General features: G+C 33.3%; 1 protein-coding gene and 1 long non-coding RNA gene across 4 annotated transcripts in view; one reads left to right on the forward strand and one right to left on the reverse strand.

The window, feature by feature from the left end:
* Positions 1–16,747, forward strand: part of GLRA3 (glycine receptor alpha 3) — a 175,206-nt gene that overhangs the window by 97,665 nt on the left and 60,794 nt on the right. For all 3 annotated transcript variants that reach the window (XM_041767713.1, XM_041767714.1, XM_041767715.1), the window contains 2 exons: positions 6,203–6,426; positions 14,543–14,625. In XM_041767713.1, the coding sequence (XP_041623647.1) occupies positions 6,203–6,426; positions 14,543–14,625 (307 nt within the window). The remainder of the gene's footprint in view (positions 1–6,202; positions 6,427–14,542; positions 14,626–16,747) is intronic.
* The window catches only part of LOC121497912, a 100,359-nt gene continuing 85,808 nt past the window's right edge, over positions 2,197–16,747 (reverse strand). Inside the window, exons 2-4 of the long non-coding RNA XR_005989559.1 lie at positions 8,754–8,838; positions 4,482–4,831; positions 2,197–2,369 (exon numbers count right to left, since the gene is read on the reverse strand). This is a non-coding gene — a long non-coding RNA (uncharacterized LOC121497912). The remainder of the gene's footprint in view (positions 2,370–4,481; positions 4,832–8,753; positions 8,839–16,747) is intronic.

Below are 16,747 nucleotides of genomic sequence, written 5' to 3' on the forward strand. Positions count from 1 at the left end.
AGCAAATTAAAAATCACATAACTTTCAATTAAAATACTTTTTTTAAATTTTTATTTATTTATGATAGGCACACAGTGAGAGAGAGAGGCAGAGACATAGGCAGAGGGAGAAGCAGGCTCCATGCACCGGGAGCCCGATGTGGGATTCGATCCCGAGTCTCCAGGATCGGGCCCTGGGCCAAAGGCAGGCGCCAAACTGCTGCGCCACCCAGGGATCCCTCAATTAAATTTCTAATAGTTTAATAAGGTTAAATACCATTTACTAATAACAGCATCAACATCATCAACAATTTTAAAAACAATAATTGAAACTGAATTATTTAACCTGAAAAACCTCAAAAGATTAGTATCCTAAATGTTGAATTTGTAAAACCATTTTTATTAAGTCATTTTATAAATAAGGCAGTGATAGTTTCTGCTATAAAAATATTAAATGAAAATGTTTACAATCATTGGAAGGCATTCAGGTTATTTAAAAAAAATACTCTACATGGTGATAATATTTATTTTTGTGCTATCTTGTGATGATTATTTTTATAAATAAAGTATTTTTTAGAAATATTATCTTCTGAAAATATGCCTAGCATGTTCATTTTCAAGAATACTTTATATGCCTAATTTTTGCTCAAATTTACTGAGACATGATGCAAAAATATTTCTAATTATAATAAACAAATCACATTTTTTTGCCAGTTGCATGATTCCATATGGGCTAGACCCTAATAAATCAAATGATAAATTATTTATATAAGAAAAAATGCATCAGCAAAGCAAAGGAGAAAAGGGAGGGTAAAAAAGAGAGAAAAGCAAAATGAGAAACAGACTCTGACTACAGAGAACAAACTGATGGTTACCATGGGGGAGGTAGGTGGGAAATGGGTGAAAGAGGTGATGGGCATTAAGGAGAGCACTTGTGATGAGCACTGGGTGTTGTATGGAAGTGTTGAATCACTATATTGTACACCTGAAACTAATATTACAACCTATGCTAACTGGAATTTAAATAAAAATTTAAAAGAAAGAAAGAGAGAGAAAGAAGAAAAGAAAAGAAAAGAAAAGAAAAGAAAAGAAAAGAAAAAAGAAAAAGAGAAAGAAAGAAAGAAAGAAAGAAAGAAAGAAAGAAAGAAAGAAAAGAAAAGAAAAGAAAGAGAAAGAAAGATGCATCAGATAGCAATTGATGTAATAGAATGATAATTAAGAATACCAGAAAATGCATAAAATTCATTAAATGAAAATGAAAGATGTAAAAACACATGTGCAATATAATTTCAGCTACATTAAATGTGTAGGATAAAGAAAAGAAAAGAAAAAGGCATCAAGATACCAATAGTGATAGTGTTGTAGAGACCTGCTTCCTTTACTCTGTAATGACACAGTTGAAAACCACTTGCATACATCACCAGTATTGAAATGTGGCAGCTAGTTCTACAGAGGCAGTGCATGTGCACATGTATTGAAGTGGGGGAGTGGGTGGAAAAGAAAAGAGAGAGACAGACACAGAGACAGAAAGAAACAGAAGCAAGGAGAGGACAGGGCAGAAACAAGTAAGAAGGCAGGGAGAAAAGGAAGAAGTGGGAGACGTCTGCTGGATTGGAAATGACCTGAAAGCACTAGGAAACTTCAAATTTAACTAGATTATAGACTAGAGGGATGAGAAGCACTTAACAACTTTTATTAACATTAGAAGATTATTTTTCCATAGTTTTTTCCTAATCAGTCATTTTAGTTAGATTCTAGCAATCCTCTACTCCCTATATAGCTAAAGATGAATATTATATTCTATGTCATTTTAGGAGCTACATTGGGCTGTGATTTTTACTAAATTTGGTCTTTCCCCAGGATACCTATTATAAAGAAATGGCAACCTGGCATCTATTAGATTTAACTGGATAACATTTAGGCATAGGGTGTATAATTTCCCGTCAGTAAGCATGTTGATCAGTAAACCCCCAAATTCCTTACAAAAAACAAAAAAGAAAAAAAAAACCTTACAAACATAAACCATATAAACCTAGAATCTTTGCATTAGTTTACAAACATTTGTTTTGCATACAAAGCAATAATGACTGGTGATATGTGGCAGTAGGCGATGTACTAGTCATGTATCTATCCTTTAAAACCCTGAAACCAGAATTGATGGGTCTTGATTACAACTCTGCCACCTATTAGCGTTGTAATCATGTTGAAGTTACTTGGCCTATCTTCGTCCCATAGTCCACATCTGTAAACCTGGGTAAATAATAACACTTACCTCATGAATTTGCTATGAGGAATAATCCATGAAGCAACAAGTATAACATCTGGCACAAAGTGAAATATAAGCAACTATCTTCACCATTATGGAAAAGGGCTTTATAATGCAAACCCATTCTATAGTGAGAAGGGGAAGAGGGGCAGTTGGATTAAGACCAGAAATACAAAAATACATAAATGTTGAAACGCAAAAGTCATTACAACAAAAAGTTAATAATAAGTTTATCATACTGGTTTGAAAATTTTCCATAAGATATTATTCACCAGGTTCAACATTACAATTATCTGTCCCAAATTCTTACATGGCATATCAAAATGCCCCATTATTTAAAAAATGAATTTATAAACAGAAAGTGCAACCAAATTTCCATTTGATATGAATTTTAATTTTGAGGATCTAAAAGCTAATATTTAATGAGTGTAGTTCTAAGTGCTTTGTGTAGATCAATCCAATGTTCACAGTACCCCCATGAAAGGAAGTACTATTATACTATCCCTATTTTACAGAAGAAAAAAACAAGACATAGGGAGATTGGAAAGCTGTCTCACTTGAAGAGCTGAGATTTGATCTCAAGAAGACTTACTTCTGAGTCTAGTATTTGAATCATTATTAAAGTTGGCTAATTGAATTATTATTTTTTGTACTCACAATGTAAGAACTTCAAATATAAGGTCTATTATTTACTGTGTGCCAAAGAGATGGAACTTAAACTACATTGTAATGGATACTTACTTTCTTTTTTTTTTTGGATACTTACTTTCAAAACCAAACATGATAAATAACTTTACTCTGTCAACAAAATATTGTCTTACAAAACTAATTTAAAGTAATTAGAATAAAATGTATCATTCTGTTTTAATAATAACAATAAATTTTGACTTCTGAAATGTCAAAATTAGTCTTTCTATATTATGAAATAATAGCTATATTTCATTACTGTTACTGCACAATATGATTTATGGTATAACATATACTTACAAATCAGTTTATTTTGTAATGTGAAAAAATGATGAAAAAATAAGATTAACTTTTGAAGGCTTTACTGCAAAAGGAGTTTGTGGGTCAAAGAATCATTAAATGTTTCTGTCCTAAAATTTTATGATTCCATATAAAAGTCAATTCAATTGCCTTATAAGATTATGAATGAGTTCAAGTCTAGATTTTAGAAATGTGAAATATAATTATTTATTTCATTTTCATGTATCTTATCTCACATTTATTATTGTCTTTTTTTTTTACTACATATAACCTTTCTAAATTTTCACCCTTATAGGAGCATAGCCCAGGTGAATAGGGAAAATTCATTATAAAAAATATTAGTCTCAAAAAAAATATTAGTCTCTAATTTATGTATAGTCAAGGAATGATTACATTTTAAACTGGCTTTAATAAGTCTATTTTAATTTTTTTGTAATGTGCTGCATACACATCCATTATCTATTTTACAAAACTGTTTCCTGCTTTAGTTCATGGCCTTTTAGTATAGGCAAGTTATTTCAAATCAAGTTACAAGGACTTCTTTTAGGTGGCATTGTCTATGTCATTTTATTTACCCTTTTCTTTGCACATTTTCACAAATGATCAGGACTCACAAATAATATTGGTTGCCTAGTGTAAATGGGACACATTGGCTATGAGGAATTTTCTCTAAAAATTTATTTTCAAAATGCTGAATTTGGTTGTTTAATAGGGAAACTTCCCAGCACAATGTTCATTTGCAGGCAGATCAAAACCCAAACTGTGAGAACTGTTAAAACCTAAGTGTGTAGGTTTTTAGGATATGGTCATTTTTGAGTTTTCCTTTGGACTCTGGCCCTAAACCAAAGACCTAAATGTGTTAGTAAGCAAAGATAATTCTCGTTATTCTCAGAAAGAGCTCAATGGATATAAGATAACATTTGGCCTTGGTGACAGGTGATAGTTGATTTCTGCCTTGTATGATTTAGAAACAAAAAGGTACCTGGGTAGTTTTTGTTTTTGTTTTTGTTTTTGTTTTTGTTTTTTAGCTCATTCCTGGAGCAAAAAGTATTCCTGGAAGATCTGAGATTCTGTCTATAAAGTTTACATTAAACCAATAGCATAGGATAAGGAGGTTCAACCAAATTTTATTACATATGTTGCAGCTTAAAAGTACTTTTATTTCAACCTCACAGTGGGCAACACTTGCAGAATGTTCTCAATTATATATACATAATATCTTAAGAATCAATCCAAAGGAAATTCCTTACTTGTCAGTTATGTTTCCTGGCAGGCATCATTATAACTGGAGTTGGCTTCCATCTTCTCCTATAGTTAAGGTAGAGAGAGTCATCTATCCCTTTGGTGGTTAGGCCTACAGCACAGATCATCAGTAAGGGATGCAAGAACTGGCCACCAACCTATGCTATGCTTCTTGGCATTCTGAACTCTAGGCTCAGAGAGGATGACCTGTCTGGCTGGTAGAAGCTTGTTCACATATCCCCATTTACAGGTTCTGCAGATCCTTGTGGCTGGTGAGATATCCACATTATCGTGAACTTTGTGGTAAAAGCTGAAGTGAACTCTGTTCCATTGTCACTTCGGAAGATACATGGGGCACCTAAGCAAGCAGAAAAAAAATGTTGTCTGGTATGTAATCTCAGTTACAGTTAGAAGATAAGGATCTGGGGATCCCTGGGTGGCTCAGTAGTTTGGTGCCTGCCTTTGGCCCAGGGCACGATCCTGGAGTCCCAGGGTCAAGTCCCACATGGGGCTCCTGGCGTGGAGCCTGCTTCTCCCTCTGCCTGTGTCTCTGCCTCTCTCTCTCTCTCTCTCTCTGTGTGTCTATCATAAATAAATAAATAAATCTTTAAAAAAAAAGATAAGGATCTCAGTGCATAAATAATAATCAAGGCAACATGTAGATTTGTAACATTCACTGCTCTGAATTTGACCTCCCTGCAAGAGAAGCAGTCTGCCAGGCCTGATACTATGGAAACATTCTTTGTGATTGGTTGGTCATTATATTCTGTTAACTGGTAATTTGGTTTTCAAGGAATAAAAAATAGATGAAAGTTGTTCAGTTTCTTTGAGTATGTCCAGCCTTGAGTATTTTCCATAGAAATAAAATCTTCCTAAAATATTCACTTTATTCATGCTTATAATGAAGTCTGCATGTTTAATTTATTCACTCGTTTCGAAAATCTAAGGTGAAAATTGTATTTATACAGTCATAGGTAATGCTTATATTCATATACTATGTACAAAACCCACACATACACCCAACTATGAATCTATGTCATTATATACGTTAGTCAAGAAATTGTGAGCAAGAATTTGATTGAAATCTTTGACTCTTCCCTTTTTAGTTTGACTATAAATAGTCTAATTGGGAAAACTCTTTAGCTAAATCTTCTTAAAGGATTACTGGTAATAATGTTCCTTTATTATTCTTTAATTATTTCAAAATCACCTTTTATTTTTTTAAGTCATCTGTTTCATGGAACTTACATGCTATATTAAACATGAGGAAATGTGTCTTCATTGTAAAGAAGTGTATGTAATCACTTTTATAAAATAGATAGCTTTCAAGAAAATTTCATTAAATGCATTCTGGATTCTGTTGGATATCTACTAAGATAAATGGTTCTAGAAATAAATGCAAAGCTGAAGAGATTTTACTTCAACTAATAGCAATCCAACATTTTATTCTGACAAACAAGGAAAGTGAAATTTTCATGGAATGGCATAATATAAGCATAATAAAATTGTACTCTTCTGTGACCTTTTCTTTAGAGACATATATATCACTAAAAATGTGGGCAAAGCCTTGTAACTGAAATGATTCTTGTCAGTAGTAATGAGTGAGGATTGTAGGGTATGAAAAGCACAAAGATGTCAGTGGCTTTTGCTGAAATTCAGAGACACCAGAGAATAGCACATTAGATTCTAAACTTTTTAAAGCAGATTTCCCCCCTTTCTTTTATCACAGGATTACAGAGTGAATATCTTTCTGCGTCAGAAATGGAATGATCCTCGCCTTGCATATAGTGAATATCCTGATGACTCTTTAGACCTAGACCCTTCCATGTTGGACTCCATTTGGAAACCTGATTTGTTCTTTGCCAACGAAAAGGGTGCCAACTTTCATGAAGTTACTACAGATAATAAATTGTTAAGAATTTTCAAGAATGGTAATGTTCTTTATTCAATAAGGTGAGTCACAGACAAATTCCTGATTTCAGTGAAATACTGTCATTTTTTTAATGAGTATTTTGAGATTTTTGAGTGTTTTTACTGTTCCACCGGAGTTCTTGTAATATACCATTTCCCAAATATGTCTAATCACCAATAATAGACCCAAGTTCCAGATCTAGGAACTGTATGAATAATTTTTGAAAATCCACTTTTTTAAACAAATGACTTAGTTTCTAAATATCAGCCGAATTGGTGGACAGTTTAAAGACAAATTGAATGAGAGCTGATTCATACACTGTGATTATATTTTTATGAATGCATACTTCCTTTAAATATTTGTAAGTGGAGGAATATTTGAATTTCCTTGTCTGGGATTCATTTTCCATAAGTTATTTTTCAAGTATTTGTATTTTTTTTCTCTCCTTGGGCTTCTTTGGTCATTCTTTAGAAAAGATCCCATTTACATTTTAGTTATATATTATGCTTTTCTAAGAAGACTATGTAGCTTTTAAAAACTAGTACCAAAACATAACAATAATACCAAAATATAAACACTAATATTAAAATTTCCTGACTGTTGAACTTTAGAGCTCATTCAACTTTGTTTACTAAATATCAAAAAGGTGTAAATTCAATAAATAACTTGAGAGGATATATTTGTTGATTTGTGTCACATCTGAAAAATATTCTAAAGTAAAATGATTATCTTAAAACATTATGAATAGTTTATGAATAGATTATGGATATTTCATTGTTCATATCAAGTCTTACTGGAATTGGAAAATGGTGCCATGCATTATGAATTGCTTACGTATCTTTGAATATTTTTGAGAAAAGTTATGGAATGATTCTGAATTTCATCTTTTGTTTTTCAGTATGAGTTCAGATGAAACAGAGGATGTGTCTCAGCTCCTAGCTCCTGTTTGTTATAGTCTGGTTCACTTAATCAAACTAAATTCATTTTTTTGTGAGTTGTTCTTAGAAATCTCATAGAACTTTAAAATCTTCAAATGGTAAACATTTTCTTGTTAACAAAAGTTGTTTTAGAAAAAAAATCTCATTCAATTTACAAAGGAACATTTGTGATGTTTCATGAGGGACCTGGCTTTCCTGCTTGTTTAAAGACTGTCCTGGCAAACCTACTATTGAACCTATCCATTTATCCATATTTCCTTCTTAAACCTCCTAAAACAAAGAAATAAACTGAATAATGAATAAAAATGGCATTAGCACCCAGGGGATGAAAGTAATGGGAAAGAAGACAGTGACCGATGAGCGATGATGACATATTTTAGGACGCTGGAAAATGAATGCACTTGTGAAAACTGATTTAACAGGCACAGCTGAAATCCAAGCTACAGCCAGGGAACTCAGAAGTAAGAAAATAATATCCTCAATCTTTTAGAAATTTAAGGCTGCTAGGACTTCAGAAAGTGGGAGCTAGAAAAGAAAGGGACGAGAATTGATTTAAAATTTAAAGAAACAAGACTGAGCTTTCTATTCCTGATTTTCTTGTCCATGTACTTTTTTTTGCCTTCTGAAATGAGCAGAAAAAGGACAGAAAATCTGGAAGAGGTTGTACCACAAGCTTCAGGAGTAGTGGCTCCCGGCACAGCTGGCATCTGTCATGCATCATTTTACTAAGAAAATGGTGATTACGTGAGGTTTGCATACTGTGTGGTGAAACCCTTGTTTTCCCTAAACTGCAGAAAACCAGTCCTAAACATCTTCCATTGAGCAGTAGCAGTCAGAAGAGTATACCTCTGGGAAAAGATCTACAGATACTGACAATTGAGGAACCACCAAGGAAAAATCTGCACAGCAGTGTTATTATCCTACAGTTAAAACCATTACTCAGTGAACCATCTGCTACTAACTGCATTCCAAATAGTTTTTCTTGCCTCATTCTTAAATAAAATCAGACATTCAAGAACATTCTATAATATCAACAACAAAAAAAGAAGCAGAAATAAAGAAAAAAGAGGAAAAAAATCACGAAAGAGAAAAGGATTGACTTGAGAAAATGCAGAGAGAAGAGACCATAAAAAAAGAAATCTCTGGACAGATGAGACAACTGCATGTGCAAAATAAGAAAAGAACAAAAGAAATCATTCAGAGCATAACAGAAGCAAATAGTAAACAAAGTAAAAAAGAAAAAAAGAATCAGTAGAATATTTGGAAGATGAAGTGAAGATGTCTCCCAAGAAGCAGAATCAAGATACAAAGAAATAGAAGAGAAAGAATATGAAAATAAGAACATCAAAACAGACGTTTAATATCTGATTAGAAAGAAAGAACAGAAAAATAAAGAGGTGTCCATGAAAAACAAGGAATTGATAGATTACCTGCTATATTGATCATTGAGAGGGACTTTGTAGCTCTGAAAGGGCGTTTGTTGAATTTGTGGCTCTGGTAGGGAATTTGTTGACTCTGAAAATGAAACAATTATTAGTACTATTAGTGAAAACAAAATGCTACATGAGAGTTATAATTATAGCAAACTATTATGCTTAACCACAAACAGTAATTACTTATTCGTAACATGTAAATGCTGAATATTAATTTAACTGTAAATATTTATGTGACTAAATTTTGAGTGTTACAGGATAGTTAAGTACATGGAGTGTGGTATAAAAGAAACATTTTCCTTGTAGGAAATTAATAGACAATTTTGCAAACTTAAAAAATCAAACATAATATAATAGCAATTGAAATACATGACTATAAATCTTAGACAAGTGTCTAAAGAAGGCTGCCTCTGAGATGCTAGAACTGAATTGGAGGCAGAATGGGTAGGGCACAAATACAACTGTTTTTTATATACTTTCTATAGTGTTTGAACTTAGAATTATATTAATAACCTTTAAAATATTTTGAATTATATTCATAATTTTCAAGTGAAGTCTATTTCAAGTGATGGCTTCGGAGCTAGACACATGACTTTTAGATTGTCTAAGTTGGGATTTCATTTTACTCTACTTATAAAATTAGCCTCATTTATTTTATGGATGCTAACAGAAGATACAAGACTCTGGGTCAGAGATGAAGGAATGTATTACTTACTGTAAACAAGCAACACAAGCATCAGTGAATTTGCCTAACTTCTTCCATGCCCTCCAGTTTCATTGGAACAATGCATCAGGCCCTGATGGATGTAACATACACTGGGGATCTGCGTCACAGCTGTGGAACATTGAGTTTGGGGAATCCACTGCCTTTATAGCAAACTATAAGCAAACCTTCTTTTTGTCCAGAAGAACAACATTATCTCATCTCTCAAAACTAACAGTTCCATAAACATCTCTGAGAAATGACTCAGATAAAAAATAGCTTGGGACTTACAGTCTTGGCACCACCCAGCAAGATGTGTACCAAAATGCACAGCGACCATGGACCACTGTGTTTTCCAAGTCAGATTTAGGCTCTACAATTTACCAGCTGTGATTTGAGCAAGTCTCTACTTGTGAAAGGCTCATTTTTCTTATATGCATGATAGTGAAAATGCTAATTACTTTGAGCCTGAAATAATGTTTAAAAAGCACCCAGCATAGTGCCACGCATATAATAGACAGTAAAGTTGTTATCTGCATTTTCCTCAAAAGAAAACAAAACCCCTCAAAAAGTATTAGTGCTGATATTTTCCAGAATCCTTAAATTACCACTGTATGATGCTTGCAAGTTATCAACTTAAGTCTCCATTTTGTCACTTGTAAAGTGAGGATGACAAAATCCTCATCACAAGAGAATGCAAACACATCAGAGGCAGCTAAATATTATCTACTACTTACTTTACTACTACTACTAATACTTACTAATATATCCAACTTTACTATTTATATTACAGGAGCATTATTGCATTAAAAAACAAATAACAGGAAGAAATTTTATATCAGAAATGCTATGCACAGTAACTTGTCAAAGATCATAAAACAATTTCAACTTTTATTTAAACTAAATATAATCACTTTGAAATTCAGTTGTGAAAAGAATTAAAGCTTACTTATACAACATGTGTTTATTTTTTGAACGTTAATTTTTAATAGGAAAAGCAAGCTTATCAACAGATGCTTTTTAAAATGTTGTTCATTCAGGGGCAATCGATTTACAGTACCATAAAATACATGTTATTAGGAGAATTTTGCATGTGAGTGATTATGCATATTTTTCTGAAGATGAAGAGGTCCTTAGCTTACATCAGCTTCTTGAAGGAACCATCAACACTAAGATTCCACTAGCAATGGGTTGATATTCTTTAAAATCATCTCTAAAACCAGATGACAACAAAATTCCGATTAGAACATTAATTACAATCTTCCTTCTAGTGCTTCAATAATCTAATCTCTCCTGAGTTTTTTAATCAATATAGAATCTTAATAAAATGCCAAATCACTTGAGAAAATGTATAAAATCCATGAAGAAACTCCTTATATTTTCTAAAATCTAATTACATTTCTCTGATTTTTTTGGAAGAATCACTTATGTATCTTTTATTTTAAATGTAATAATACTGAATGAAATATATCATTTCTTACATTATATAAATACAAAATTTGAAAAGCCATATTAATTAAAAAACCCATTTTCATGAAAAATGTTTTAATGCCTTTGAAAGGCAGTATACTTAAAGGTTAAGGGTATGTAATCTAGAACTGGACTCCCAGAATTGCAAATTAACCTCTACCAATCTCTGCTTTGTAATGCCAGGTGAGTTGACCTCTTAGTTTCCTCATCTCTAAAATAGGGTAATACAGTTTACCTGTCTTATAAATTTGTAGTAAGGAATAAATGAGTTGAGAAATATGTAAGGGTTTAAAATGGCATCTACTACATAACAAGTACAATGGATGTATTACCCCAATTATGATATTACAGATAATATTGCAAAGCTTATAATTAGTCAAGTGGTCATTGTTCCGAGTGCCAGGGTGCTAGAAGCCATTGAGCATCTGACTTTGGTTTTGGCTCGGTCATAATCTTGGGGTCATAGGATCCTGACTCACATTGGGCTTCTGCTTAGCTCAAGGTCCTCTGGAGATTCTCTCTGCCCTCCCACTCATGCTCTTGCTCCTTCTCTCAAGTAAATAAATGAATCTTAAAAAAAAAAAAAAGGTAATTGTTCTTGTGACATTAAATTCAGAAATATTAGGAACTAATAAAGATACTTACCAGTTTCATAAAGAGCCAAAAATGCAGTCCAAAAAGTGTATATATATATAATATATATATATAAAATATAGATAATATATTTAATTAATGGTTGAGACAGCCACTGTACTCTAGGCAATGCTTGTTCAAAAATGGGCAATACCTCCATTTTAATCAGGTCAACTGTTTGTCATGGATTATAGTCATTTTTTTTAACATTACTACTTCACTGAGCCAAGACTTTTTAAGAGAAAATAAAAAACACCATATCCTGTTTATGTGTCTTGTCTCAGAAAGAGAACTTAGTGTCCTCTCTTACACAAGAAGATATTCATTTCCAAAACAGTAGAATGTGATTAATTGTCTTTTGATTTAGTTTTCTTTTGATGTGGTCAAAACATATCTTTAATTTGTATGTAATGTTTCGATGAAGAAATTCAGTATCACACCCACCAGGTTGACAGTATTTTTTCATCCATATGTTGTTAAAGAGGTAATTGTATAGTACTTTAAACAAAAGAAAGAATGTCAATAAACAGATGTTTTTCAGGATATGATTTATGACAGAAGTTCTACAAACAGTGTTTTTCTTTGCCAAATAATTCCTTTCAAGCCCTTCTTTTTAAAAGAATTATGTAATGCCTCTCATTTTATGCCAAAAAAATAGCCAGGATATGAATTTGACATCACATGCATGGTGAGAGCTTGGAAAAGATTCTGAGAATGCTATTCACTTCCATACAAAAGGTCACAGAATTAATTCTCCAAGCCAATATTTGAAACTGGCTGTCCCAAGAGCCTTGGATGTTTGGAAAATTAATGTGCGTATGTTCAAAATATACTTGTGCATACACTTCTAAAAAACCCTTTCACAAGACAGAGAACATTGTGTCCACCTGATTTTACAGTTGCCTTTTTAAGAGAGAACTTTGTAAATCTACAAGATCATACTCACAGAATCACTTAAGCTAGCTGAGCCAAGAGAAAATTGCTCTTGAAGAATGAACTATATGAATTATTTTAGTGTGATATGGACTCTGAATTGAAGGAATTGTCAAGTGACCCTCCTGGGACTCTAAAAAACGCAGCAGCTTCACATGTCTGTCCATTTATATCTCTCAAATTATGTTAATTGGACCTCACGAAGAGTATTCACTGTAAAACAGGAATTATTATAACTTTATGTCTATGGCCTACACAAAAATGTTATTTTGGAGAATGTGATTACATTTAGTAGTGCTGGTTATTTTTTGTTAACACTAAATAGGCTTTGTATGTGATTTTTTAAAAATATTTTTTAAAGATTTATTTATTGATTTTTGAGAGAGAGGAAGAGAGAGAGAGAGAGCATGAGTGGGGAGTGGGGCAGAGGGAGAGAATCTTTTTTTTTTTTTTTAAGATTTTATTTATTTAGTCATGAGAAACAGAGAGGAGAAAGAGACAGAGACACAGGCAACGGGAGAAGCAGGCTCCATGCAGGGAGCCTGACGTGGGACTCAATCCCAGGTCTCCAGGATCACGCCCTGGGCTGAGGGCGGCACTAAACCGCTGAGCCACCCGGGCTGCCCAGAGGGAGAGAATCTTCAAGCAGTCTCCCCACTGAGTGGGGAGCTCAACGCAGAGCTTAATCCCATGACCCGTAAGATTATGACCTGAACCAAAACCAAGAATCTGATGCTTAACCAACTGAGCCTCCCAGGTGCTTCAGCTTTGTATGTGATCTAGTTCAGTCATCTTTGTGCCCGTCCCATGTAATTCTGGGGTGGGGAAGATGGGAGGTAGGATGCTAGTAATCCTTAATAAGTAATATTTATTGAGTGTTTACCATGTGTCAGACACTTGTCTGAGCACTTTACATGTATTAACCCATATTGTTCACCACATTTCTCTGGAGCAAGTACTATTATTGTATTCATTTTGGAGATGAGAAACCTGAAATATACTGAAGTGAAGTAATTTACCTATGGTCACAAAGCCTAGGTAAACAAACCCACCTAGGGTGCTCACTGATATGCTGAATTTCAATAGGAATATTTTAAATAGAGGGGCTGGCTGGAGAGTTCTCAGATAAGAAATTTATTTTAATAAACTTGGGTTTGTTTGGATGTGCGCCTCTTTTTCTCAGGTTCAAGAACTACAAATTCTTGCCAATCTTTCAAGGTAGTAATATACTTCTCCAATGAAAAATATTTTTTCATGAGTTATGCATTATGAGTAATGAAGTAATGAATTTGGGTTATGAATTATCTGGAATGCCAACATACAAATACTTCCTGCAAGAGAAAAATGGACATAATGCTTGTGCATACCATCCAGGTCATTCTATTTTGTGTAGAGCTAAATTAGAAGTTTGGTGAGCATAGGATTATGTTACACATATTCCAGAGGGCTCTTTCTTAACCCTGGTAAAATCTGGTGAAATGCCCTAGTCCTACAGTAGAGGACCTCACTCTAACAGCTTTTCAAGTCCCTCAGATTCCATTTTTTTTCCCCTCTGATTCACTGACTTCTTCAATGTTTCAAGATGACTGAACATTGTCATGCAGGATTGATTCCTGTACCCTGCTTTCCCAGTTCCCTGGATATACATGCCTCCTCAAACATATGTACATGTGATCTTGGGGAACTGTGCCCTTTGGCATTTGGCATTAATTTTATAGAACCTACTCACAAATTTCTTTCTGAGGGTCTTTTCTGGAAATACAGACCTCTTGTAGACACCTACAGCCCTCCATAAAGGAATGAAAAGTTGAGTAAAATAAATAAATGTGATTGGATGTTTAAATATACAGCTTTTCTCCTCCCTGAAAATTTATGTATAAAGATACAGCTGTTTCATAGTTAAAAAAATACCCAATCTGAAGTAAATTTTATTTGAAGAGTTGTTAGTCACTAACCAAAGCTTGTTTTCCAGTTGTACCCTGAACAATAGAATATTAATATGATATCATAATTTATTTTTAAAAATAATTACTTTGAATTCTTTCAGATTGACATTAACACTTTCTTGTCCAATGGATCTCAAGAATTTTCCAATGGATGTGCAAACATGTATAATGCAACTGGAAAGTTGTAAGTATAGACAACTTACTTTTTCTGAATACTTTAAAAAGTGTAGTCAATATAAATTTTAATGGATTATGTAGATAATTTATAATTTATCTGTAGATAAATGTAGATAATTTGTGATCTCTTTATGTCAGATATTTACTAAATAGGCATGTTATCTTTCATCATGTAATGAAAGTAATCTCTATCAACACATATAGTCTATACTATGATAAATAAATTGAGAACCTAGGCAACACATATAGTCTATACCATGATAAATAAATTGAGGACTTAGGAATAACAGTTTTTAAGCTTGACAAACAGCTATATATCTCTATACAAATTACTGAAGCTAAAAAAAGATAATAATCATTAAAAACAAACCATCATTTTTTTCGAGTGCTGGCTACAGACCAAGCATTTTACATGTTATTTTCAATACTCAAAAAAAGATATTATTGTCCTCATGTTTCTACATGTCAAACGGTCATTTTGAATACCTGGATACTGTGATCCAACTTATGGAGGCGGTGACAACAGCTCATCTGGTTCCAAAACTTATGCTTACTTTGAACCATTTTGCTAATGTTTATTCAGAGCGTACTCTGCTGGGTATGTTGTGCATGTTATCTCAGGAGAAGAGAAACTTCTCACACTTTATCAGAGATCTTTCCAAGCTTCGAAGCATTCTTTTAAATTTCATCTTTCAAAGTGGATCCGTGTGTATCACTGATTAACATTAACACAAACATTTCAGGTCTTCCTGTTTCTTTGAACTTATCTATGGAATCAACCCAAAGTTAATTGTTTTAAATGTTTAATGGCATAAAAAAAGTAAGCACTGCAGTCTTTTTCTTGTGGTACAGTGTTATATCAGGGGACAAAAAAGTCTGTTGACATATCCCTTGAGGAAAATTTAAAGGTAGGTCTTCAGATTTGCAGGCCTCAGAGGCAAAGTTTGTAGTGAGATGGAGCTGTCACTAGATGGCGAGCCTACTTCATGGGGGAATGCGGCCATGCCTCTGGTTTCTCTTAAGATAAGGAAGTGGAAATACCTCTCTCACAATAACTCCTTCTTGTTAAATTTAAATGCATTACTTTTATAGTAGTTCCTAAATGTTAAGCACACACATGAACAAAGTACTGAGCAAAGGAAAATAAAATAAAATAATGTAGTTTTAGTTGGGGGAGCTATTTAGAAATATAAATGGGGAGAGGCAACAAAAGATTCCAAACAGTGAAGATTTTTTAGCCATATCATGAAGGCATTTTGAGGACAGGCCGATTCTATATCTTGGATGCAAAATTGGGTACATGGAAGGGTGTCAAGCAAAAAATCATGTGCAAAATAGTATAAGACAAAAAGCTACCCTAATTACTAAACCATATGTGCTGATATTATCCAATAGGCAGGGAGCAACTGTTCAAGATATAAGATCAAGAGAATGATTTGCTCAATATTATGCCTTTAAAGATTCTTTTAGCCAAATGAACCAAGGTTATTTAAGAAGGTTTCATAATATTTCAAAAGAAAGAAGTAGGGTCAAAGGGGAATGATGTGGAAAGTAGAAACATAGAGGTTGGTACCATAGAGGAAGTAACATTTTATCTTTACCCTTTTACCTTTTTTCAACTGGGCTTGAAAATTAAAGACGTAAGACAGGCTAACAGGAGAAAAGGATACAAATTTATATAATGTAAGTTTTACATAACATGAGATCCTTCATAATGAAATGAAGACTCTGAGAAGTGGCAAAACCTAAATGTTTTAATACCAGATTGAACAAGGAGAGGCAAATATGAAAAGGTAACTAAACTATGCAAGGAAGCTAAAGGAAGCTAAAAAATTGTTTAACAAGGTCTGTACCGAATTCTCTCAGTTTCCATTCCCCATTGAAGGTGTTTCTTTTTTCCTGCTATAGAAAGGGGGTTTCTATCTCCTGTTTTCCACGGGAGTTGTTATCTCCTGTTTTCAGAAAGAAAAAAAAAAAAAAACAAAGCAAAACAGTAGATTAGAATGCCCTTCTGGCATCTGCTGTTTTTCAAGGGCCTTTAGCTCAAAATAATCCTTATGCTAAAGGGTCATATTTTATGGTAAAATCTACCACCTTTCATTTACTTCAATACAAAATGGATGTGAAGT

This window comes from Vulpes lagopus, chromosome 8 (genome assembly GCF_018345385.1).
Source record: "Vulpes lagopus strain Blue_001 chromosome 8, ASM1834538v1, whole genome shotgun sequence".
Classification (NCBI taxonomy): domain Eukaryota; kingdom Metazoa; phylum Chordata; class Mammalia; order Carnivora; family Canidae; genus Vulpes; species Vulpes lagopus.